We start from the raw sequence: 26,891 nt of genomic DNA on the forward strand, positions 1-26,891 counted from the left end.
ACTAGACATTTTAGCACTGTGTGCAAGAAATAGCATCGGTACCCCCCCACCCCCAAGCATATATAAAACAGGGTCAATGTGCGCTGCAGGCGCACACCAAAAATGAAGGGGTGTGGCTTCATGGAGAAGGGGCGTGGCTACAGAGCTCCCTTTTACGCAGTACGGCAGACAGTCCCCTTTTTACACAGTGCGGCAGGCAGAGTCCCATTTTACACAGTACGGAGGGCAGAATCCCCCTTTTTTACACATTACGGCAGCAGAGTCCCACTTTTTACACATCACGGCAGCAGAGTCCCCCTTGTTACACATCACGGCAGGCAGAGTCCCCCTTTTTTTACACATCAGGCAGGCAGTCCCCCTCTTTACACATTAGGCAGGCAGAGTCCCTATTTTTACACATTAGACAGGCAGAGTCCCTGTTTTTACACATTAGGCAGGCAGAGACCCCGTGTTTACACATTAGGCATGGTCCCCGTTCTTACACATTAGGCAGAGTCTCCGATTTTACACATTAGGCAGGCACAGTCCCCGTTTTATTACACACGTTAGGGGGGGGGAGGTCTCTCTCTCTCTCACCTTGGGGAAGGGGGGGTGATCCGGCATCCAGGGCCTCCACAAGGACAAACACTGTGAACTGCTGCCTGCAGCACCGCTCCCTGTCCCTTGCAGCGGCGGCAGCTGGAGACAGGCGGTGGGGGCAATGTGGCATCCAGGACTTCACACACAGACACTCATGTCCGGGAGCTGCCACCTGAGGTAGCGCTCCCACTTCCTGCTCAGGCGGCGGGTCTTAGTGATGGAATAACGGGACTGGGGGAGTGTGGGGGGGTGCTGCCACATACAGCCTGCAGCACCGCTCCCCATCCCTTGCAGAGGTGGCGGCTGGAGACAGGTGGTGGGAGCGATCTGGCATCCAGGGCTTCACACTCATAGACACTCATGTCCGGGATCTCCAGCTCCCACTCCCTTGCAGAGGTGGCCGCGGCGGCGGGTCTCAGTGATGGATAACGGGATGGGGGTGTGCTGCCACATAGCGCCTGCGGCACCACTCCCAGTCCCTTGCAACGGCAGCAGCGGGGATTTCAGTACTGACTCACTGGACATGACGGCCATACGGAGGGGTGTGCTGCCAGATGATGCGCCCTCAGTGCATTTGCGCTGTGGGCAAGACACCATCAGCACACACCTAGTTACGGTATATATATATATATATATATATATATATATATATATAGGTGAGAGAGGCGCCCTCTGGTGTAGTATGTCAGGAATAGTAAAAAAAGGTGTCCTCCACCATAAATTCACACCCCAAATAGTAGACGTGTACCATATTAAGTGGTTCTAAACCACTTGTCAGATTGCGTCCACTGCTTAAACATAATAGCAGTCTCCTGGATCAGGCCACATCACTCATTTCTCCGCTGACAGTTTCTCTTATACTGTAGATCCTTATGGTGCGATACATATAAAGAGGAAAGAGAGCACCCAATTGTGTAATACGATTTAAACAGTATTTATTTCACATAAACAATAAATTGCCTGTACATCAAATAATAAGAATAAAAAGCTTATCTGGTGATAGGAAGATTACTGGATACCTTTAACGCGTTTCGTCCTTTGTGCTTCTTGGCTGGACTTCCTCAGGAATGTAAGATCAGATCATTTAAATTTGGCGGAAACATCCGTCTCTTTGGAGAGAAGCTGCCGCCCAGGATTTTAAGGGAGTGAATTGGTGATTAGAAGTATCACTGGGTCACGTTTATTGATATATTGAATATCTCTCATTGGAAGGACATTGACAAACCTTACATATATTTCTGACAACCTTTACTGTGTGGGTGTAGCGCTAGATACCATCATCATATGCGCACTCAAGGGTGGTTTCTGAGTACCTAGAACCGCTCCCCCCCCCCCCCCCCCCCCCGATTCATCGTGTAGCAGCTGACGATCTAAATAAAGAAAAAAAAATACATTACATCTGCCGGAGTGTGACTTCCTGTGTGCTGCAGCAGCTGTCTCCAGTAACGTACTGCACAGTGAGAGTCTGATAGGCTGGCTGCTGACAAGTACGCCTTGGTGCGGCTTGAGAGATGAGAAGCGCATGGCAGTGGCGCTGTGTTGTGTTCACTCCCCGCCAGGGAACTGACTCAATATGCGTCCGGGGCTGGCAGACGCAATATTCCAGGGACAGAAGGGTGGGCTGTCCTTTACCAGCAGGAGTGCGTGGAGAGGGGGGAGAGGTTGGTGTGGAGAGGAGGAGGTGAGGAATAATCATGGTGACAGTGCTGTCCGTCAATGGTGCCTGAGCTGTACATGGAAGGGTGGAGTGATGCTGGGGGGTAGGGGGTGATCATGGTGCATGCGCTGTCTATGGAGGGGTGGGGGTGCTGCGTGTGACCATGGTGTTGAGAGGTGGGGGTGCTGCTGGGGGGTTGTGATCATGGTGTGTAGGGGTGGGGGTGCTGCGTGTGTGATCATGGCGTGGAGGGGTGAGGGTTCTGCGTGCGGGGGGTATGATCATGGTGCCTGAGCTGTCTATGTAGGGGTGGGGGTGCTGCGGGGGGGGTGATTATGGTGTGGAGGGGTGGGGGTGCTGCGTGTAAGGGAGGATGATCATGGTGCCTTAGCTGTCTATGTAGGGGTGGGGTGCTGTGTGTGATTATGGTGTGGGTGCTGCTTGGGAGGGGGTGTGATCATGGTGTGGAGGGGTGGCGGTGCTGCGTGTGAGGGGATGATCACGGTGCCTGAGCTGTCTATGGAGAGATGGGGGTGCTGCGTGTAATTATGGTGTGGCGGGGGTGCTGCGTGTGAGGTGTGTGTGATCATTGTGTGGAGGTTCTGCGTGTGTGGGGAAGGGAGATGATCATGGTGCCTGCGCTGTCCATGGAGGGGTGGGGGTGCTGCGTGTGGGGTGTGTGTGACCATGGTGTGGAGAAGTGGGGGTTCTGCGTGTGTGTGTGTGTGGGCGGGGGGTGATAATGGTGTGGAGGGGTGGGGTGTTGCGTGTGGGGGGGATGATTATGGTGCCTGAGCTGTCTATGGAGGGGTGGGGGTGCTGCTGGGGGTGTGTGTGTGATCATGGTGTGGAGGGGTGGGGGTGCTGCTGGGGGTGTGTGTGTGATAATGGTGTGGAGGGGTGGGGGTGCTGCATGTGGGGGGGGATGATTATGGTGCCTGAGCTGTCTATGGAGAGGTGGGGGTGCTGCTGGGGGGTGTGTGTGATCATGGTGTGGAGAGGTGGGGGTTCTGTGTGTGGGGGGGTGGGTAATCATGGTGCCTGCGTGGTTTATGGAGGGGTGGGAGTGCTGCTGGGGAATGCTCTGTGATCATGGTGTGGAGGGGTGGAGGTGCTGCGTGTGGGGAATGATCATAGTGCCTGAACTGTCTATGGAGGGGTGGGGGTGCTGCGTGGGGTGTGTATGTGATCATGGAGTGGAGGAGTGGGGGTTCTGCGTGTGGGGGAATGATCATGGTGCCTGAGCTGTCTATGGAGGGGTGGGGGTGCTGCGTGGGGTGTGTATGTGATCATGGAGTGGAGGAGTGGGGGTTCTGCGTGTGGGGGAATGATCATGGTGCCTGCGCTGTCTACGAAGGGATGGGGGTGCTGCGTGAGATCATGGTGTGGGGGGATGATCACGGTGCCTGCGCTGTCCATGGAGGGGTGGGGGTGCTGCTGGGGGGTGCTGCGTGTGATCATGGTGTGGAAGGGTGGGGGTGCTGCATGTGATCATGGCGTGGAGGGGTGGGGGTGCTGCGTGCGGGGGGTATGATCATGGTGCCTGAACTGTATATGGAGGAGTCGGGTGCTTCTGGGGGGTGCTGTGTGATCGTGGTGTGGGTGCTGCTTGGGAGGGAGTGTGATCATGGTGTGGAGGGATGGGAATGCTGCGTGTGGGGGATGATTATGGTGCCTGAGCTATCTATGGAGAGGTGGGGGTGCTGCGTGTGGGGTGTGTGTGTGATCATGGTGTGGAGAGGTGGGGGTTCTGCGTGTGGGGGGGTGGATAATCATGGTGCCTGCGCTGTTTATGGAGGGGTGGGAATGCTGCTGTGGAATGCTCTTTGATCATGGTGTGGAGGGGTGGGGGTGCTGCTGGGGGTGCTGCGTGTGATCATGGTATGTAGGGGTGGGGGTGCTGAGTGTGGGGGGATGATCACAGTGCCTGCGCTGTCCATGGAGGGGTGGGGGTGCTGCATGTGATCATGATGTGGAGGGGTGGGGTGCTGCGTGTGTAAGTATGATCATGGTGCCTGCGCTTTCTATGGAGGGGTGGCGGTGCTGCTGGGGTGTGTGTGTGATCATGATGTAGAGGGGTGGGATGCTGCGTGTGGGGGGGGATTATCATGGTGCCTGAGCTGGCTATGGAGGGGTGGGGGTGCTGCTGGGGGTATGTGTGTGATCATGGTGTGGAGGGGTGGGAGTGCTGCGTGTGGGGGGATGATCATGGTGCTGAGCTGTCTATGGAGAGGTGGGGGTGCTGCTGGGGGGGGGGGTGCTGTGTGTGATCATGGTGTGGAGAGGTGGGGGTTCCGTGTGTGTGGGGGGGGATAATCATGGTGCCTGCGCTGTCTATGGAGGGGTGAGGTGCTGTGGGGTGCTGTGTGTGATCGTGGTGTGGGTGCTGCTTGGGAGGGGGTGTGATCATGGTGTGGAGGGGTGGGGGTGCTGCGTGTGAGGGGATGATCACGGTGCCTGAGCTGTCTATGGAGAGATGGGGGTGCTGAGTGTGATCATGGTGTGGCGGGGGTGCTGCGTGTGAGGTGTGTGTGATCATTGTGTGGAGGTTCTGCGTGTGTGGGGAAGGGAGATGATCATGGTGCCTGCGCTGTCCATGGAGGAGTGGGGGTGCTGCGTGTGGGGTGTTTGTGACCATGGTGTGGAGAAGTGGGGGTTCTGCGTGTGTGTGTGTGTGTGTGTGTGTGGGCGGGGTGATTGTGTGTGTGTGTGGGCGGGTGATCATGGTGTGGAGGGGTGGGGTGTTGCATGTGGGGGGGATGATCATGGTGCCGGAGCTGTCTATGGAGGGGTGGGGGTGCTGCTGGGGGGGGGGGGGGGTGTGATAATGGTGTGGAGGGGTGGGGGTGCTGCATGTGGGGGGGGATGATCATGGTGCCTGAGCTGTCTATGGAGAGGGGGGGTGCTGCTGGGGGGTGTGTGTGATCATGGTGTGGAGGGGTGGGGGTTCTGCGTGTTGGGGGGGTGGATAATCATGGTGCCTGCGCTGTTTATGGAGGGGTGGGGGTACTGCTGGGGGATTATCTGTGATCATGGTGTGGAGGGTGGAGGTGCTGCGTGTGATCATAGTGTGGAGGGGTGGGGTGCTGCGTGTGGGGGGATTGATCCACAGTGCCTGCGCTGTCCATGGAGGGGTGGGGGTGCTGCGTGTGATCATGGCGTGGAGGGATGGGGTGTTGCGTGCGGGGGATATGATCATGGTGCCTGAGCCGTCTATGGAGGGGTGGGGTGCTGCTGGGGGGTGCTGTGTGATCGTGGTGTGGGTGCTGCTTGGGAGGGGGGTGTGATCATGGTGTGGAGGGGTGGGGGTGCTGCGTGTGGGGGGGATGATCACGGTTGCCTGAGCTGTCTATGGAGAGATGGGGGGTGCTGCGTGTGATCATGGTGTGGCGGGGGTGCTGCGTGTGAGGTGTGTGTGATCATTGTGTAGAGGTTCTGCGTGTGCGGGGGGAGATGATCATGGTGCCTGCGCTGTCCATGGAAGGGTGGGGGTGCTGCGTGTGTGGTGTGTGTGATCATGGTGTGGAGAAGTGGGGATTCTGCGTGTGGGGGGTGGATAATCATGGTGCCTGCGCTGTCTATGGAGGGGTGGGGGTGCTGCTGGGGATGCTCTGTGACCATGGTGTGGAGAAGTGGGGGTTCTGCGTGTGGGGGGTGGATAATCCATGGTGCCTGAACTGTCTATGGAGGGGTGGAGGTGCTGCGTGTGCTGTGTGTGTGATCATGGTGTGGAGGGGTGGGGGTGCTGGCGTGTGATCATGGTGTGGCGGGGGGTGCTGCGTGTGAGGTTTGTGTGATCATTGTGTGGAGAAGGGAAGGATGATCATGGTGCCTGCGCTGTCCATGGAGGGGTGGTGCTGAGTGTGGGGTGTTTGTGACCATGGTGTGGAGAAGTGGGGGTTCTGCGTGTGTGTGTGTGTGTGTGTGGTGTGGGCGGGGGGGGGTGATCATGGCGTGGAGGGGTGGGGTGTTGCGTGTGGAGGGATGATCATGGTGCCTGAGCTGTCTATGGAGGGGTGGGGGTGCTGCGTGTGATCATGGTGTGGAGGGGTGGGGGTGCTGCGTGTGGGGTGTGTGTGACCATGGTGTGGAGAAGTGGGGGTTCTGCGTGTGTGTGTGTGTGTGTGTGTGTGGGCGGGTGATCATGGCGTGGAGGGGTGGGGTGTTGCGTGTGGAGGGATGATCATGGTGCCTGAGCTGTCTATGGAGGGGTGGGGGTTCTGCGTGTGATCATGGTGTGGAGGGGTGGGGGTGCTGCGTGTGGGGTGTGTGTGACCATGGTGTGGAGAAGTGGGGGTTCTGCGTGTGTGTGTGTGTGTGTGTGTGTGGGCGGTGATCATGGCGTGGAGGGGTGGGGTGTTGCGTGTGGAGGGATGATCATGGTGCCTGAGCTGTCTATGGAGGGGTGGGGGTGCTGCGTGTGATCATGGTGTGGAGGGGTGGGGGTGCTGCGTGTGGGGTGTGTGTGACCATGGTGTGGAGAAGTGGGGGTTCTGCGTGTGTGTGTGTGTGTGTGTGGGGCGGGTGATCATGGCGTGGAGGGGTGGGGTGTTGCGTGTGGAGGGATGATCATGGTGCCTGAGCTGTCTATGGAGGGGTGGGGGTGCTGCGTGTGATCATGGTGTGGAGGGGTGGGGGTGCTGCGTGTGGGGTGTGTGTGACCATGGTGTGGAGAAGTGGGGGTTCTGCGTGTGTGTGTGTGTGGGCGGGGGGGGGGGGTGTGATCATGGCATGGAGGGGTGGGGTGTTGCGTGTGGAGGGATGATCATGGTGCCTGAGCTGTCTATGGAGGGGTGAGGGTGCTGCGTGTGATCATGGTGTGGAGGTGCTGTGTGTGGGGGGATGATCATGGTGCCTGAGCTGCCCATGGAGGGGTGGGGGTGCTGCCGGGGAGTATGTGTGATCATGGTGTGGAGGGGTGGGGGTGCTGGGTGTGGGGGGATGATCATGGTGTCTGAGCTGCCCATGGAGGAGTGGGGGTGCTGCTGGGGGTGTGTGTGTGATCATGGTGTGGAGGGATGGGGGTGCTGGCGTGTGATCATGGTGTGGCGGGGGGTGCTGCGTGTGAGGTTTGTGTGATCATTGTGTGGAGAAGGGATGGGGGTGCTGCTGGTGGGGGGGGGGTGATCATGGTGTGGAGGGGTGGGGGTGCTGCATGTGGTGTGTCTGACCATGGTGTGGAGGGGTGTGGGTTCTGCGTGGGGGGGGGGGGGGCATCATGGTGCCTGCGCTGTCTATGGAGGGGTAGGGGTGCTATGTGATCGTGGTGGTGGAGGGGTGGGGGTACTGCTGGGGGGTGCTGTGTGATCATGATGTGATGGGCTGTGGGTGCTGCATGTGATCATGGTGTTGAGGGGTGGGGGTGCTGCGTGTGGGGGGATGATCATGGTGCCTGAGCTGTCTATGGAGGGGTGGGGGTGCTGCGTGTGGGGTGTTTGTGATCATGGTGTGGAGGGGTGGGAGTGCTTCTGGGGGGTGCAGTGTGATCATGATGTGATGGGGTGAGGATGCTGCGTGTCACCATGGTGTGGAGGGGTGTGCTGCGTGTGGAGGGATGATCATGGTGCCTGAGCTGTCTATGGAGGGGTGGGGGTGCTGCTGGGGTGTGTGATCATGGTAAGGAGGGGAGGGGGTGCTGCGTGTGGGGGGATGATCATGGAGCCTGAGCTGTCTATAGAGGGGTGGGGGTGCTGCTGGGGGGTATGTGTGATCATGGTGTGGAGGGGTGGGGGTGCTGCATGTGGAGTCTGTGTGATCATGGTGTGGAGGGGTGGGGATTCTGCGTGTGGGGGGGATGATCATGGTGCCTGCACCGTCCATGGAGGGGGGGGGGGGTGTTGCCGCATGTGGGGTCTGAGTGACCATGGTGTGGAGGGGTGGGGGTTCTGCATGTGTGTGTGTGTGTGTGTGTGTGTGTGTGTGTGGGGGGGGTGATCATGGTGTCTGTCCTCTCTTTGGAGAGGTGGGGGGGGGGGGGGGGTGCATGAGCAACTTTAAGTACACAATAAAGTGAATGTTGCAGCTTAATCTAGTTACAATTTTCAATTTTTTTCATTGGTCTGTAATTAATTATTTGGAAACCCTCCTTTCAAAATCCTGCGTTTGCCACTGACCACTATCTATATATATATATTAGCACTTCTCACAGACGCTATTTGTCCTCTTCACAGGAGAACGTACTATTTTAAAAATGTACATATGTGTATTGTATTGTATTGGTGCATAGTGCAATGTTTATTTTATGTATATAATGTACATGTGCGATTGAGCTATGACACACTGTGTTATGTGCATAGGACAATCCACACATATAGGATGGCAAAGCTAATCATCACAACTCTGTTTCTGAAAAATAAATCAGACAAGGGCGCCCCGTAGTGCAGTAACAAGTGAAAACACCAATTGTGCAAAATATATAAAAATAAACCTGTTACGAAAATATGAGAAAATTGAGCTTCACTGATATCCAATAGGACTTCATAAATATTTCCAATAACAGGAATTTCTGCCTTTTTAGTTAACTCACAGTGTGATCCTGCTTACAAATATATCACTAAAATCATACAATATTGCACGTGCACTGAATAAAAGTTAGATACTTGATCTGAACTGACGACAGCTAACCAGCGGATAACATCCAATGCGTTTCACCACGATGGAGCTATGTCCTATCACTCAGACACATTTTGTTATGATCTGGAAGAAGCGCAGTTCCGCAGCTCCTGGTGAGGATAGTTCTAGCGGCTGTAATCAGTCTCCTGGCCACGGCCACAGGATTGATAAGCCAGGCTGCAGATAAGAAATAATATGGAAATTATTACATTATCAATTGGGGCCTATGGATTAGTATGTTGCACACTGAAGAGTAATGATTTGGAATTGAGAAGAATTTACCATGAGACATACCAGCCCACTGTCACTATTACATCCAAAAGTCCCAATCTGTGACCGCACAGGGGGTGGTGCTTATAGGGTAGTGGGTGGGGCTTCAGTGGAAAGTTTGTAGAAATATTGTGTAAGCTAGTCAGCAGCAAAATTCATGATGATACAGATACTCCGTACCTGGTTTTCTCCATGCCAGTAAGGAATATGGCCGACTGACTGCAGTGAGTGATGCGGGCACGTCGGCCATTTTGTCTATGGACAGGTATAAGAGCCCAGTGCACAGCAGCATCAGTGGCAGTTGACAGTTGAAGCTCTGGTGGCTGATACTATAGTCTTGCCTTGGAAGAGCGAGCTAGTGTGCTTTGGCATCTAGTGCTATACTTCCAGCGATTATCTTGTTGTTCAGCGCACAATAGTATCTGTGCTTTTCCTGAACATTTTTTTATTTAATTTTTTCTATTTGGTGGATTTATTGAACATCTGGAGATGAGCCGGAGGGAATTGCGGCGGCTCCAGGAGGACCAGCGAACATGGAGCCGCCAAGGAGATCATGGTAAGTGAGATATTTGGGGCAGTGATTCCAATCTAAGGGGCAGATTTATCAAAGATTGGAGAGAGATGAAGTACCAAGTGATCAGCTTTCAAACGGTTATTTAAATGACAGGAGCTGTCTGGCTGATACTTTATCTCTCACCACATTACCTTTCTACAAGCTGTGATAAATCTCCATTATGTCCTCTCACCCTGTGTGGCATGTGGGCGGTAGTTAGAGATGTGGCCCCCATACATCAGTAATAAATTAGGGCAATTTGTCATTTTGCAGATCATTGTGTAAACAAAATCTACAATATATGGGGTTCACAGATCGCAGATTCTGAGCAGTGATTGGTAAATCAGGTTTTTATACATGTTGAATTTCACAGATCAATTAATGCTGTAGATCGCTAGTGTATGGTAACAATCAGCAGATTTGCAGACCGTTACTAGTAACATGATGAGCCTTTCCAGATTCAGCAGATCTGTATTTGCTGAAAATGATCTGCAATCACTAAACAATATCTGTAATGTATGGGGGAAGATTGGTGGATTGGGGAATCTTTAACCATAATCATAACATTGTTTTTTTTACTTTTTTTATTAATATAGTTTAAAAATAAGAATTTACTTACCGATAATTCTATTTCTCGGAGTCCGTAGTGGATGCTGGGGTTCCTGAAAGGACCATGGGGAATAGCGGCTCCGCAGGAGACAGGGCACAAAAAGTAAAGCTTTAGGATCAGGTGGTGTGCACTGGCTCCTCCCCCTATGACCCTCCTCCAAGCCAGTTAGGTACTGTGCCCGGACGAGCGTACACAATAAGGGAGGAATTTTGAATCCCGGGTAAGACTCATACCAGCCACACCAATCACACCGTACAACTTGTGATCTAAACCCAGTTAACAGTATGATAACAGCGGAGCCTCTGAAAAGATGGCTCACAACAAAAATAACCCGATTTTTGTAACTATGTACAAGTATTGCAGATAATCCGCACTTGGGATGGGCGCCCAGCATCCACTACGGACTCCGAGAAATAGAATTATCGGTAAGTAAATTCTTATTTTCTCTATCGTCCTAGTGGATGCTGGGGTTCCTGAAAGGACCATGGGGATTATACCAAAGCTCCCAAACGGGCGGGAGAGTGCGGATGACTCTGCAGCACCGAATGAGAGAACTCCAGGTCCTCTTTTGCCAGGATATCAAATTTGTAGAATTTTACAAACGTGTTCTCCCCTGACCACGTAGCTGCTCGGCAGAGTTGTAATGCCGAGACCTCTCGGGCAGCCGCCCAAGATGAGCCCACCTTCCTTGTGGAGTGGGCATTTAAAGATTTTTGGCTGTGGCAGGCCTGCCACAGAATGTGCAAGCTGAATTGTACTACAAATCCAACGAGCAATAGTCTGCTTAGTAGCAGGAGCACCCAACTTGTTGGGTGCATACAGGATAAACAGCGAGTCAGATTTTCTGACTCCAGCCGTCCTGGAAACATATATTTTCAGGGCCCTGACAACGTCTAGCAACTTGGAGTCCTCCAAGTCCCTAGTAGCCGCAGGCACCACAATAGGTTGGTTCAGGTGAAAACGCTGAAACCACCTTAGGGAGAGAACTGGGGACGAGTCCGCAGCTCTGCCCTGTCCGAATGGACAAACAGATATGGGCTTTTTTGAGAAAAAACCACCAATTTGACACTCGCCTGGTCCAGACCAGGGCCAAGAGCATGGTCACTTTTTATGTGAGATGCTGCAAATCCACATATTTGACTGGTTTTAAACCAATGTGATTTGAGAAATCCCAGAACTACGTTGAGATCCCACAGTGCCACTGGAGGCACAAAAAAGGGGTTTGTATATGCAATACTCCCTTGACAAACTTCTGGACTTCAGGAACTGAAGCCAATTCTTTCTGGAAGAAAATTTACAGGGCCGAATTTGAACCTTAATGGACCCCAATTTGAGACCCATAGACACTCCTGTTTGCAGGAAATGCAGGAAACGACCGAGTTGAAATTTCTTTGTGGGGCCTTCCTGGCCTCACACCACGCAACATATTTTCGCCACACGTGGTGATAATGTTGTGCGGTCACCTCCTTTCTGGCTTTGACCAGGGTAGGAATGACCTCTTCCGGAATGCCTTTTTTCCCTTAGGATCCGGCTTTCCATCTCCATGCCGACAAACGCAGCTGCGGTAAGTCTTGGAACAGACATGGTACTTGCTGAAGCAAGTCCCTTCTTAGCGGCAGAGGCCATAAGACCTCTGTAAGCATCTCTTGAAGTTCCGGGTACCAAGTCCTCCTTGGCCAATCCGGAGCCATGAGTATAGTTCTTACTCCTCTACGTCTTATAATTCTCAGCACCTTAGGTATGAGAAGCAGAGGAGGGAACACATACACCGACTGGTACACCCACGGTGTTACCAGAACGTCCACATCTATTGCCTGAGGGTCTCTTGACCTGGCGCAATACCTGTCCCGTTTTTTTGTTCAGACGGGACGCCATCATGTCCACCTTTGGTATTTTCCAACGGTTTACAATCATGTGGAAAAAACTTCTCAATGAAGTTTCCACTCTCCCGGGTGGAGGTCGTGCTGAGGAAGTCTGCTTCCCAGTTTCCATTCCCGGGATGAAAAACTGCTGACAGTGTTATCACATGATTTTCCGCCCAGCGAAAAGTCCTTGCAGTTTCTGCCATTGCCCTCCTGCTTCTTGTGTCGCCCTGTCTGTTTACGTGGGCGACTGCCGTGATGTTTTTCCCACTGGATCAATACCGGCTGACCTTGAAGCAGAGGTCTTGCTAAGCTTAGAGCATTATAAATTTACCCTTAGCTCCAGTATATTTATGTGGAGAAAAGTCTCCATACTTGATCACACTCCCTGGAAATTTTTCCCTTGTGTGACTGCTCCCCAGCCTCTCAGGCTGGGCTCCGTGGTTACCAGCATCCAATCCTGAATGCCGAATCTGCGGCCCTCTAGAAGATGAGCACTCTGTAACCACCACAGGAGAGACACCCTTGTCCTTGGATATTGGGTTATCCGCTGATGCATCTGAAGATGCGATCCGGACCATTTGTCCAGCAGATCCCACTGAAAAGTTCTTACGTGAAATCTGCCGAATGGAATTGCTTCGTAGGAAGCCACCATTTTTACCAGGACCCTTGTGCAATGATGCACTGTTTTTAGGAGGTTCCTGACTTGCTCGGATAACTCCCTGGCTTTCTCTTCCGGGAGAAACACCTTTTTCTGGACTGTGTCCAGAATCATCCCTAGGCACAGCAGACGTGTCGTCGGGATCAGCTGCGATTTTGGAATATTTAGAATCCACCCGTGCTGATTGTAGCAGTATCCGAGATAGTGCTACTCCGACCTCCAACTGTTCCCTGGACTATGCCCCTATCAGGAGATCGTCCAAGTAAGGGATAATTTAGACGCCTTTTCTTCGAAGAAGAATCATCAATTCGGCCATTACCTTGGTAAAGACCCCGGGGTGCCGTGGACAATCCAAACGGCAGCGTCTGAAACTGATAGTGACAGTTCTGCACCACGAACCTGAGGTACCCTTAGTGAGAAGGGCAAATTTGGGACATAGAGGTAAGCATCCCTGATGTCCCGGGACACTATATAGTCCCCTTCTTCCTGGTTCGTTATCACTGCTCTGAGTGACTTCATCTTAATTTGAACCTTTGTAAGTGTTCAAAAAAAAATTTTTTAGAATAAGTCTCACCTAGCCTTCTGGCTTCAGTACCACAATATAGTGTGGAATAATACCCCTTTTCTGTAGTAGGAGGGGTAATTTAATTGTCACCTGCTGGGAATACAGCTTGTGAATTTTTTCCCATACTACCTCCTTGTCGGAGGGAGACTTGGTAAAGCAGACTTCAGGAGCCTGCGAAGGGGAAACGTCTCGACATTCCCATCTGTACCCCCGGGATACTACTTGTAGGATCCAGGGGTCCTGTACGGTCTCAGCGCCATGCTGAGAACTTGTCAGACGCGGTGAAACGCTTCTGTTCCTGGGAATAGGCTGCCTGCTGCAGTCTTCTTCCCTTTCCTCTATCCCTGGGCAGATATGATCTTATAGGGACGAGAGGACTGAGGCTGAAAAGACGGTGTCTTTTTCTGCAGAGATGTGACTTAGGGTAAAAAACGGTGGATTTTCCAGCAGTTGCCGTGACCACCAGGTCCGAAGGACCGACCCCAAACAAGTCCTCTTCCTTTATACGGCCATACTGTGCCGTTTGGAATCTGCATCACCTGACCACTGTCGTGTCCATAACATCTTCTGGCAGTTATGGACATCGTGTTTATTCATGATGCCAGAGTGCAAATATCCCTCTGTGCATCTCGCATATATAGAAATGCTCTATAGTCAATAAAATACTGTCCCTGTCAAGGGTATCAATATTTTTAGTCAGGGAATCCGACCAAGCCACCCTAGCTCTGCACATCCAGGCTGAGGCGATCGCTGGCCGCAGTATAACACCAGTATGTGTGTATATACTTTTTATTATATTTTCCAGCCTTGTCAGCTGGTCCTTGAGGACGGCCCTATCTATAGACGGTACCGCCACTTGTTTTGATAAGCGTGTGAGCGCCTTATCCACCTTAAGGGGTGTTTCCCAACGCGCCCTAACTTCTGGCGGGAAAGGGTATACCGCCCATAATTTTCTATCGGGGGGAACCCACGCATCATCACACACTTTATTTAATTTATCTGATTCAGGAAAAACTATGGTAGTTTTTTCACATCCCACATAATACCCTCTTTTGTGGTACTTGTAGTATCAGAAATACGTAACACCTCCTTCATTGCCTTTAACGTGTGGCCCTAATAAGGAATACGTTTGTTTATTCACCGTCGACACTGGATTCAGTGTCCCTGTCTGTGTCTGTGTCGACCGACTAAAGTAAACGGGCGTTTTAAAACCCTTGACGGTGTTTTTGAGACGTCTGGACCGTACTAATTGTTTGTCGGCCGTCTCATGTCGTCCACCGACCTTGCAGCGTGTTGACATTATCACGTAATTTCCTAAATAAGCCATCCATTCCGGTGTCGACTCCCTAGAGAGTGACATCACCATTACAGGCAATTGCTCCGCCTCCTCACCAACATCGTCCTCCTACCTGTCGACACACACGTACCGACACACAGCACACACACAGGGAATGCTCTGATAGAGGACAGGACCCACTAGCCCTTTGGAGAGACAGAGGGAGAGTTTGCCAGCACACACCAAAAACGCTATAATTATATAGGGACAACCTTATATAAGTGTTTTCCCTTATAGCATCTTAATATATATATAAGCATATCGCCAAATTAGTGCCCCCCCTCTCTGTTTTAACCCTGTTTCTGTAGTGCAGTGCAGGGGAGAGCCTGGGAGCCTTCCCTCCAGCCTTTCTGTGAGGGAAAATGGCGCTGTGTGCTGAGGAGATAGGCCCCGCCCCTTTTTCGGCGGCCTCGTCTCCCGCTCTTAACGGATTCTGGCAGGGGTTAAATATCTCCATATAGCCTCCGGAGGCTATATGTGAGGTATTTTTAGCCAAAATAGGTATTCATTTGCCTCCCAGGGCGCCCCCCTCCCAGCGCCCTGCACCCTCAGTGACTGCCGTGTGAAGTGTGCTGAGAGGAAAATGGCGCACAGCTGCAGTGCTGTGCGCTACCTTTAGAAGACTGAGGAGTCTTCTGCCGCCGATTCTGGACCTCTTCTTACTTCAGCATCTGCAAGGGGGCCGGCGGCAAGGCTCCGGTGACCATCCAGGCTGTACCTGTGATCGTCCCTCTGGAGCTGATGTCCAGTAGCCAAGAAGCCAATCCATCCTGCACGCAGGTGAGTTCACTTCTTCTCCCCTAAGTCCCTCGTTGCAGTGATCCTGTTGCCAGCAGGACTCACTGTAAAATAAAAAACCTAAGCTAAACTTTCCTAAGCAGCTCTTTAGGAGAGCCACCTAGATTGCACCCTTCTCGGCCGGGCACAAAATCTAACTGGCTTGGAGGAGGGTCATAGGGGGAGGAGCCAGTGCACACCACCTGATCCTAAAGCTTTACTTTTTGTGCCCTGTCTCCTGCGGAGCCGCTATTCCCCATGGTCCTTTCAGGAACCCCAGCATCCACTAGGACGATAGAGAAAAGTATTTCTGAAATATGATATTATGCTCATCTCCAGAACGGATCTCCTTGTCACAAACTGGGGGAGACAGTGGGGTGGTGCGGTCACATGTGATCTGACCATGCCAGTTAAGTGGTTAAATGGGGGGAACATTGAATCTGTGAATTATTTTTGTTAGTTTTGTGATTGCTGATGTACTGTATGGGGCCTTAGCTGCACATTATCTCTATGCCCTGCCTCACACTCTCTTATTCTCACATATACATATATATGCACTTATAGGTACTGCTCATAATAACACACTGGTGCTGAGGATCTGGGATCACACATAAAACAAGGCTAATGTAGGATCTATTGAGCTGACATCTCTCTTCAGTTGCTGGACCAATAGGGGGAGGTGACGCAGTCTGATGACAATGCAATGTGCTCCGAGTGCCAAAATGAACTGGCAATCTGGTGTGAGGGATTAAATAGATCATGGACGGGTGTGAGTGGTGCAGGATTAAACCCTATGGAGGCCCCTAGGCAGCTGAAATCTCTGAGTCCCCCTCGGAAATTATCTCAATACATTTTTAATTTTACCAACCAATTTTAACATCCAACAGTCTATGATCTGGAAACTGTAATGTGAATCTGAGGTCTATGGTTTATGTACTATACAGAGTATGGGAGATATGTGGGTCAGGTTGGAGGGATTACAAGCATGAGGTGGATGGAAAGTTTTGGGGTGGAAAGAGGAGTGTGAGTGGGGAGTGTACGGGGTCCAGGGTTGGGTGAGATGTCACCAGCAGCCATGAGAAGGTGCAGGGTGAGATAGAGGACATGCTCGGATGAATTGTGGGTGTGAGGTGTTTCTGCTTATGTAGGCCTGAGAGTGCGCTGGCGCAGTGAACAAAGCAGGTCATGGGTGCAGACTAGTGAGGAGGGACGCAGTGATGGGGAACTAATGCAGAGGGAGAAATAGGAGCTGACAGCTGAGCTCTGGGTCCAGCAGCTGAACAGAGATGGACACAGCCAGCTTGGCCTAAAGTAACATGGTGTCTCAGAGGTCACAAAATCACCAGGTCATTGTATGATGTAAGGGGTTTCTCATACTCAGCCCTCAGGACCGCTGACAGGTCACGTGCTGCAGACCCCCTAGCTGGGGCACAGGTGGGCTCATCACTCGCTGTATCTGTCACATTTCAAAAGTTGCAGCACATTCATTCCTGACTGACACAGTCTAGGGCAGGCATGTCCAAACTGCGGCCCTCCAGCTGTTGTGAAACTACATATCCCAGCATGCCCTGACACAGTTTTGCTGTCAGAGAATGCTAAAGCAGTGTCAGGGCATGCTGGGATGTGTAGTTTCTCAACAGCTGGAGGTCCGCAGTTTGGACATGCCTGGTCTAGGGAGACACAGGAGGTCTGGAAAACATGACCTGTTAGGGGTGCTGAGGATCAAGTATAAGAAACAAAGACCTGAAACCATTAAAGCTCAGTCCTCAGCATGTTTTAATTTAAAGACTAGTTCAGTTTTTAAAAAAGTGTTTTTCCTGTTCCGCTACCCACTTATATAGTTCCTTACAGGCTATTATTATTATTATTATTATTATTACATTTTATTTATAAGGCTCCACAAGTGTTTTGCAGCGCCGTACAAAGGACAGTACAGGGAAACAAAACTTAACATTACACTAAATAAATAACAAAAATAGAGTACAGGTAACAAAGAGCACCACAATTCTCATACATAATACAGCTCAGATGTAAGTAGTGAGTGAGTGATCAGCGCACTACTAGGAGCTGGTGGCCATAGATAGAGATGAGCCTTTACCAGCAGGAGAAAATGGGGGTAAAGATGGTCGTTGAGTAGGAGGGTTTTGACAACAAGAGGAAAGAGGGCCCTGCTCTGAGGAGCTAACAATCTAGTAGGAAGGGACGACAGACAGATGACATGAGGTGCAAACAAGCAGGAGGTAGACCACACTCTCCCACAGCCCTGACACCCTTATTCCCATCTCTTTATTACCCTCACACCTATTCTACCCCCACTAATGCACCCTCACATCTAGCCCAATCTCCACTCTGAGCCGCACTCGTTCCTCTGGTGCCTTCTCATTTATTCCCCCTCCGACCACTCATAGATATTATAGGAGCTCCTTGGGATACTTATGGTGGTTCTGCCTGAGAATCACAGGGTTCTGGTCAGCGACTGATCGTCTGAATGTTACAGTCACTGGTATTACCATACCCTACTCCGCAGCAGACACACACAGCAGTACTCACTCATGCAGCTAAATGCAGCTAATTGTACTGCTGCTGCTCATTAGAAACATCCAGCGCTGCCTCCCTTCTCTGCTCTACTCAACCTTATTTGGAAAATCTACACCTGGAATACATTTCTAGCGTCCTGCCTGAGCACCCCAGCCAGTTTGCATATATCTGGGCACCTTGGGTTTGTCACAACGAGGCCTCCTCCACTATATCCCATGCTTAGGTCTGATATTTTATCACTTTCTTAATGATTTGTGATGCCAGCTCTCCCCCTTCCTTCTCCCTTCCCACCTGTACCACTACCAACACTCTCTTCCAACTACAAAAAATTAAACAACTCTTATTCTGACAGCCTCTTACAGTGTAACACTACCAATGATATACCAAAATATTATTATATTTGTATTATTATTGTTGTAACTCAAGTTATTGATCAACAATTGATTGGTCCATGTTATCTATAGGTAATTATTATGGCTACTATATAAAGGTATATCTTTTCAGATGAGTCATCCCAGACAGTGTTTGAGGAGAGGCTGCGGTCTGAGCGACGCAGAGGTGCAACAAGAGCTGGTCAGAACACCCAGGAACATCCAACCAGCGGAGAAACATCTTCTCGGCTGCAGAGACCTCAGAGGGAGCACAGACACCGAAGCCGCTCTCCTCTTCCTACTCCTCCGGTAGCAACAACGGACAGACCAAGCTCAGATCCTCGCCCTGGTCCAAGCTCCCAGCAACCAGCTGAGAATGAGCAGAGTCTTCCAGACATGGTGATTGAGATCAACGTGCAGAATCTCCCGGCCATGATGATAGAGGTTGTCGAGGAGAATCTCCCGGCCATGATGATAGAGATTGACGAGGAGAATCTCCTGCCCATCTTGGAAGAGCTCTACGGAGTCCCAATGACCATTACTGCAGAGGAAGCAACACAATCGTGTGTTATCTGCCTGATGGAGTACGAAGAAGGGGAGCGAGTGATTGTCCTGCCCTGCAGCCACAGGTACCATCCAACCTGCATATCACAGTGGCTTGAAACAAATCTCAGCTGTCCTGTGTGCCGCAGAGAGTGCATCCCGAGGCCGATCGTGTTTTGGATCTCCTGAGTACGGCAGGAAGAGGAAGATCTAAATCACCATCTTCTCTCCACTCCATACCATCTCCTCCACTCTGTCCAGTTCCATCAGACAACTGCTATATCTCCTGTACTCCTACCACCCTCCTGCGGCCTAGGCTGGACATATCCACAGACTCCATCACCACACTGGGCCTGATTTAGGTCCCGACGCTGTAGCGGAGCATACAGTCAAGTACTGATGTTCGGTACCTTGCACATGTGCCGGACCCATGCATGTGCAGTACAGGTCTATGGCGTTGGTCATACTATGGTATTAGATTATCAGTGATTGACGGTCTGATGCCGCGTGAGGACGGGGAACGGGCGGTAACAGCCTCAGTTTCTCTAAATGGATTTGTGTCGCCGCCGTTGTTGGGGAGGGATGGGGTTAGGATCTCCGTCTGAGGTTGGAGATTTCCTGCCCCTTCGTAGTAGATAAGGTGGCTGACTTGCGTGACTCCTTGGGTCACACGGCCTGCTTCCATGTAAGCAGCGCGATAGCTCCGTCCACATATGAATCAGGCTCACTGTGCACCTACCGGCCAGTGGCCATCTTCTGTCTGGCACTGGGGGAATCCTATGCATAGCCCACAGCCATCCTGCTTTGGACAGGATAGTCCCACTTTTCGGGAACTGTCTGGCTGTCCCACCCACGGGGCACACTGTTCCGGGGTGGTGGGGAATTAGGGGGGGCACTCTCACCCCTGCTCTGCATAGCATAGATGCCATGCGCCCAGAATCCACCAGGGCCTGATTCAGAGATGGATGCAGATCATACAGTAGCTGCGTCTATGAAGGCAGCTGCTGAATGAAAATATATAATGGCCAAGGAGGCGTCTTGTACAATCAGACATCAGCTGATGTCTTCTCTGATCCGCTGCTGTTCTAAGCATTGTACCATCTGCATGAGCATCGGTCATCCGAGTAACCCTCAGGCCTCTTCACGCCAAAAAGATGGGTCCGACATCAGTGGCGGAACTTGAGAGTGGTGGGCCCAGGTGCAAAAATATGCTCTGGGCCCCCCTCCTCCACCTGACGGGAGATGCAGTGGGTGACAGCGGGGAGAGGCTGTGGGTGATGGGAAGATGTAGAGGGAGACATTGGAAATCAAAGGGTGACAGCGGAAGGCAGAGGGTGATGGGGAGCATACGGTGACAGAGGAAGGCAGAGGGAGACAAGGAGAGGTAGATGGTAACGGAGAGGCAGTGGGTTGGTTATAGCAGAAAGCAGAGGGTGACAGGGAGATATTGACATGGAGAGGGTGACAGGGAGATAGTGGGTGAGAAGAAGACAGTTGGTGACAGGGAGATAGTGAGAGACAGGGAAAGGGTGACAGTGAGTGGCAGGGAGAGGGTGACAGGGAGATAGTGGGTGAGAAGAAGACAGTTGGTGACAGGGAGATAGTGAGAGACAGGGAAAGGGTGACAGGGTGATAGTGAGTGGCAGGGAGAGGGTGACAGGGTGATAGTGACAGGGAAAAGGAGGCATTAAGATAATTGATGACAGGGAGAGGGTGGCATGGAGATAATTGGTGACAGAGAGAGGGTTACAGTGACAGGGTGATAGTGAGCGGCAGGGAGAGGGTGGCATTAAGATAGTGAGTGACAGTGACAGGGTGATAGTATCAGGAAGAGGGTACATGGTGATAGTGACAGGGAGAGGGTGGCATAGAGATAATTGGTGACAGGGAGAGGGTGATAAGATGACAGTGACAGGGTGATAGTGAGTGGCAGGGAGAGGGCAACAGGGTGATAATATCATGGAGAGGGTGACAGAGTGATAGTGACAGGGAGAGAATGGCATGGAGACAGTGGGTGACAGGGTGATAGTATCAGGGAGTGGGTGACAGGGTGATAGTGACAGGGAGAGAGAGGCATGGAGATAGTGGGTGACAGGATGAATGTGGGTAACAGGGTGATACTGAGTGGTAGGGGGTGGGTGGCATGGAGATAGTGGGTGTTTGGGGAGGCAACAGAGAAAAGCAATGAGGTGGCTGCAGACAACGTCATACACAAGTTTGCTTACATTACTTCTGTGTCCAGGTCCAGATAAGATCAGCATCACTTGGCTGTGAGATGGGCTGGGCTGTCTCTACATACAGTGGCAGGGATGGACTCCATCCAATCATCTTGGCCGCAATGCAGGGGTGGATCTAGACTTTACTTTTAGGAGGGGGAGGATTAATTTTCTATCCTGACTCCTCCCCTTTCTCATGCCAACTTCTCCCCTTAACAGTGTCTTTTACGGTGACCTGTGCCAAGCGCCCAGCATCACTCCTTATATGCGGCTCAGGCCTATGGGTCTGCCCACTTGTGGGCGCTAAAACTTATAGGGCCTAGCACCCCCTAACTGGCCGCAGGCCTAACTTTTAGCAATGGGCCTAGTGCCTGCCTACCATGGGGCAGGTTGGGTGACCTGGGCCTAATGCCCTGATTCGCCTTATACACCTACGGGGGCCACACTTAACTGATAGGGCCTAATGCCCTCTGTCATGCCCACAGGCTTAAGCCTGAACTGAGCCACAGGCCTAGTGCTCAATCTCTGTGCCCTGGGCCAAAGGGCCCGCATAGTGCGCCACATGCCTAGTGTCTGATTTGACCCCATGGGCCAAATGCCCGAAATCTGGTGGTCTAGTGGGGAAGGGGGTGACTTGTGTGCCTCACTGAGGGCCTACCTACCCCGTTGGAGAAGCACTTCCCGGTCCTCAACTTCTGTCTTTGGCCGCCGCCCCTTCTCTGCGTTCAGCCGGAGCTGGAAATCTTCTTTCTTGATGGCAGCGTATTCAGACCTCTTCTGCAGCCTCAGGAACTGCCAACTCCTCCCCTTTACAGTGTCTTTTACGGTGACCCGGGCCAAGCGCCCAGCGTCACTCCTTATACGCGTCTGAGGCATATGGGCCTGTCTACTTGTGGGCACTTAAACTAATCGGGCCTAGTATCCCCTAACTGGCCACAGGTCTATGGCCTGACTTTTAACTTTGGGCCTAGTGCCTGCCTATCATGGGGCAGGTTGGGTGACCTGGGTCTAATGCCCAGAGTCGCCTTATACACTTACGGGGGCCACACTTAACTGATAGGGCCTGGTGCCCTCTGACATGCCCACAGGCCTAAGCCTGAACTGAACCACAGGCCTAGTGCTCGATCTCTGTGCCCTGGGCCAAAGGGCCCGCCTAGTGCGCCACAGGCCTAGTGTCTGATTTGACCCCATGGGCCTAATGTTCAAAATCTGGTGGTCTAGCGAGGAAGGGGGTGACTTGCATGCTTCACAGAGGGCCTACCTACCCTGTTGGAGAAGCGCTTCCTGGTCCTCAACTTCTGTCTTTGGCTGCTGCCCCTTCTCTGCATTCAGCCGGAACTGGAGATCTTCTTTCTTGATGGCAGCATATTCAGGCCTCTTCTGTGGCCTCAGGAACTGCTCCCGCGGCTTCCTCTTTGCTCTCCGGCCACCGTGATCCCTTCTTCTTTCTTCTATGACGTCCGTCTTCTTCGGCTCCCAGCAGGGGCAGCCCAGCATCTCCAGAAATGCTGGGCACACCCCCAGAGTGTTGCCCCTACCCAAGCTCCTGCCAATCCTACAGGGGGTTTCTTAAAACAAACGTCTATCAGACATCAGTGCTTATAACACTGTTGTCATCTTGATAAAGACGCTACACAGCGTCGAAACTTGTAGAAACAGGGTTTGATATTGGCCTGACAAACAAAATCCATATTTCTGGACCCACTGTGTATTGATACCCAGGTTACATCCTCCAGTGGATTGTATATAACATCATTATGGTACAGTTGTCTTGTTCAATTGTATCTATTTATCACTTCTAATAAATACTTTTGGATTTTACGGTTGTTTCTGGTTCCATATATATGTTATGAGAGACATCAGTCCCTATCATTATCCAGCAATAGGGACTATAGAAGTCCAAAGAAACCTTTATGTGCTTTGCATCTATTTGTTGCAAGTAAGCATACATGTAAAAATCTGCTCAAGTTTGCATCTATCACCACTTTGGGTGTCGACGTAAAGGAATGCGAGACTTATAATTGGATTGGGACTATCCACACATTCTTCCCTTCCTTGTATCACCGACTGGTGGAGCTGTGTTTATTTACAGTGTTACACTATTGTGTGATTTTATTGTTTCTATGTGATTACCATCGAATATTACATAGTTTGACTTTCTATATGTTGTTATAGGTTGGTGACCTATTTTGTACTGTCTCGTGCTGCTTCATTGTGTAGCGCCTTAGGAGGAATTGTTTATTGTATTCTTCGGCTCCTGCCTGGCCTCTGACGTCAGATGGGGGCGGTGCCTAGGAAGCAAAGAGCGCCGATTGGCTACAGCAGAGTATACTAGGGCGCCTGCTGTGGTTTCTCCTCCCCTTTTGTCCGCCTCCTTGGCTTCAGCTTCGGGGGTGGCTTTAACTTCTTTATCAGAGAAGAGCTGAGAGGATGAAACTGTTTTCTCGGCGGAGGCGTCGGTGGCTGGTCAGCCTGAGACTACATGTTAGCCAGACTAAGGGAGGGCCCAAGGGATACGTTACCCTGGACCCCCTCGCCTCTCAGGGGCCTCCCTTGCTGGACCAATTTTGTTTTTCAGAGATGTAGTCTCCATCTCTGCAGCGGCCGAGGCCACCCCCAGGCACAATCAGAGTGCCTACCTAGCTGCTCCTTACAGAGAGATCTGATCGTCAGAGCTCTCTGCATTGGATACATTACACCCATACAGCTGAGGCTGGGAGCTACTGAGCATGTGCAGCAGCAGCTCAGCTCACATGGACTCCGGCAGTGACTCTCCTCCTCCTCCTCTTTTGGTTAATTTTGTAGTTTGTGTATGTGTCTTTGTAGGTGTGCGATGTATGTATGTATGTATGTATGTATGTATGTATGCTGTGTGTGTGTGTGTGTGTGTATGCTATGTATAGGTATGCTGTGTGTGTGTGTTTAGGTATGCTGTGTGTATGTGTGTGCATGCTATCTGTGTTTGTAGGTATGCTCTCTATGTATGTATGTATGTATGTATGTCTGTTGTGTGTATGTATGTATACATGAAACGTGTTTGTATGCTGTATGAGTATGTATGCTGTGTGTGTGTGTGTGTGTGTGTGTATGTATGTATGTATGTATGTATGTATGCTGTGTGTGTATGTATGTATGTATGTATGTATGTATGTATGTATGTATGTATGCTGTGTGTGTTTGGATGCATGCTATATATATATATATATATATATATATATATATATATATATATATGTGTGTGTGTGTGTGTGTGTAGGTATGCTGTGTGTATGTATGCCATGTGTGTGTGTATTCATGATATGTGTGTTTGCAGGTATGCTGTGCAAGTATGTATGTATGTATGTATGTATGCTGTGTGTGTTGTGTGTATGTATGTATGCTGTGTTTCTCACAGCAATTTCTGCTTGATTGCAAAAAATGGGGTAGCCTCCCGCTGGCAAGAGGCTCGCTGACATTTTTCTGATTGCAGCAGTTGTGAGTAACATGACGCAGCCGCCCTGATCACGCCCCCGTCACACACCCTATTTGCGCCACTGCATCCCTGCAACGCTCAATCTCCACCTAGGAAACATAGTGTTGCCGCCCAACGAACGCCTCTGTCTGATTGACAGGCAGCGGTGTTTACATTTTCTGCATTCTTGCCGTTGGATCGTGAATAGTGATCCAACCTGAATTAGGCCCATAGTCCTCAGGGCGCCCCCTTGACTTCCCCAGACCCCCGTAGCTTTAATCTGGCTCTGAGATGAGGCACCGGAGAAATCAGATGATGATGATAGATCTTCCTCCTCCTCTTCACTGTCACCTTCTGCTACTTGCGCGGTCAGGGCATAGAAGCGTTCTGCTAAGTATGCTAGACAAGAGGCGGTTAGGTGCGATTGGCTAAGCTCCGGCGGGTTTAGATAGTTTGCGCAGGGCTTAGCAGCGTTTAGGCGCATGCAGTACTTGTGTTGCGCTGTTGGTCTTGTACGTCTCCCCCTGTCCTCCCTACTCGGGGATTAGCTACTCGCCACTGTTGGCAGTGGGAGTTTAGAGGGATTTAACAATTTTTTACCTGGACTGACGGACTTAATTCGGCTTAATTATACTTGATTTGGCTAATTGGATTTTAATTATATGTCCCTCAGCAGGTTTTAAGTTTTACCTCTAGCCGAGTTTACTTGTGTGACCCCCCCCCACCCCACCCATTTATTTGTTTTACCTCCTATCCTATTGTATCTATATGTTGCTTCGATTGGCCTGAAGCTCGTTTACATGGAATTTCCATGCTATTTTTTTTCTTTTTGGCAGATCTTCATTTCATTATGTTTCCAACAGAACTGTTTCTATTTTCCATGTCAATCTGAGCTTTTTCTCTGGTTCTTTCCGTCCCTTATAGGTTTGCTGGGCGATAGGCGCAAGGATCGCGTAGCTGGCCGCTCATGTCTTCTGCTCGGCTAGGTTTATGGCTTTAAGTTTACGCCTTTAAAGCTCATTTAAATAAATAGATAACAGTTTCTGCCAAATTCATGTCTCCGTGTCGTTATTTTATGTAAGGTTTATGTTGGGTATCACTGATGCATACACGGGGCAATCCTCAGCCGTTAGGAGGGTGAGTATAACCCTTACTGCCCCCTGTGCTGTACCTGTGTGTATGTTATCAGGGGTAAGAGGGGATGTGTCTGAGGCCTGGGAGCCAGTAGGCAGCTTACTTATATAGCACGCCAGAGCTGCACAGCAATGTCCATAGGGGTTATACATGTAACATGGTTACAGACTAGCACATCTCGTTACTAATATACTAGATAATAGAAGGGGAGGAGAGAGCTCTACTACAGCAGCAACAGCTGACTTTCTGCGGGAGGAGAGGACACAAAGGGGGAGAAATCCTGAAGATGCCAGTGGCAAGAGCTGATCGGGGGAAGCAGTGGAGGGGTCATTGGCAGAGACAAGTGGGTGGGAGTGTAAGGTGAGCTGAGAAGGGATCTGTAGGGAGAAGAGTGGGTAAGGGCTTTGTAGGTGAGTATGAGGAGCTGCATTTTATTCTGTGGGGTATAGGGAGCCCATGGAGTACCTGACACAGGTGAGCAGCAGAGGCAGAGCGACGAGAGGAAAATGAGGTGGGCAGCACAGGTAAGGGTAGACTGAGTGGGTGAGATGGTAATTGGGAACACCAGAGAGGAAGAGATTACAGTAATCCAGGTGAGAGAGGAGGGGATGGTGAATGAGGGGTTATATTAGCATCAATGTAAGAAATGAGCTGATACTGGAGATAATACAGAGGTGGAAGCAGCAGGACTGGGCGAGGGATGAATGTGGGGGATAAGAGGGGATACAGATTATAGATTGCACCAATGGGTACCCTAAATGGCAGCATGAATGGGGGTCTCCTAACAACACCCCAGACTAGAGATCTGGAGATACAGAATATCTCCGGCGCTGTGTATGGTAATAATGAATGGGTTATGTCATACTCAGCTTACAGGGGATGTGTCTGACACACTTACTGAAGTCATGTACCAGGGTCCCTTCATTCAGCCCAATGCCCCCTTCTGCAGTTTAGTGTTCTCCCTCCCGCCCCATCTCACTAACCCCCCCCCCCCCCTTACCAAATCCATTCAGTAAAGGAGAAATTAGCAGAAATCAGGATTTTGGTACTTACCGATAAATCCCTTTCTCCGATTCCACAGGGGCCACTGGAGCGTAGTTACAATGGGGGAAATAGTAGGCAGTAATTGGGAGCTGGCACTTTAAAATTCTCACAC

General features: G+C 51.1%; 2 protein-coding genes across 4 annotated transcripts in view; one reads left to right on the forward strand and one right to left on the reverse strand.

The window, feature by feature from the left end:
* Window positions 1-8,718: 8,718 nt before the first annotated feature.
* Window positions 8,719-26,891, reverse strand: part of LOC134948477 (RIB43A-like with coiled-coils protein 2) — a 74,560-nt gene continuing 56,387 nt past the window's right edge. For all 3 annotated transcript variants that reach the window (XR_010182964.1, XR_010182963.1, XM_063936469.1), the window contains one exon: window positions 8,719-9,025. Coding sequence is in view for 1 of the 3 variants with exons in the window: in XM_063936469.1 (XP_063792539.1) it covers window positions 8,974-9,025 (52 nt within the window). In the remaining 2 variants the exon portion in view is untranslated. The remainder of the gene's footprint in view (window positions 9,026-26,891) is intronic.
* LOC134948475 (RING finger protein 44-like) lies at window positions 9,432-25,652 on the forward strand. Its single transcript, XM_063936466.1, has 2 exons — window positions 9,432-9,674; window positions 18,525-25,652. Exons 1-2 carry the CDS (start codon window positions 9,608-9,610, stop codon window positions 19,121-19,123), a joined length of 666 nt encoding a protein of 221 aa, XP_063792536.1. The 5' UTR covers window positions 9,432-9,607; the 3' UTR covers window positions 19,124-25,652.

This window comes from Pseudophryne corroboree, chromosome 8, assembly GCF_028390025.1.
Source record: "Pseudophryne corroboree isolate aPseCor3 chromosome 8, aPseCor3.hap2, whole genome shotgun sequence".
NCBI classification, from domain to species: Eukaryota; Metazoa; Chordata; class Amphibia; order Anura; family Myobatrachidae; genus Pseudophryne; species Pseudophryne corroboree.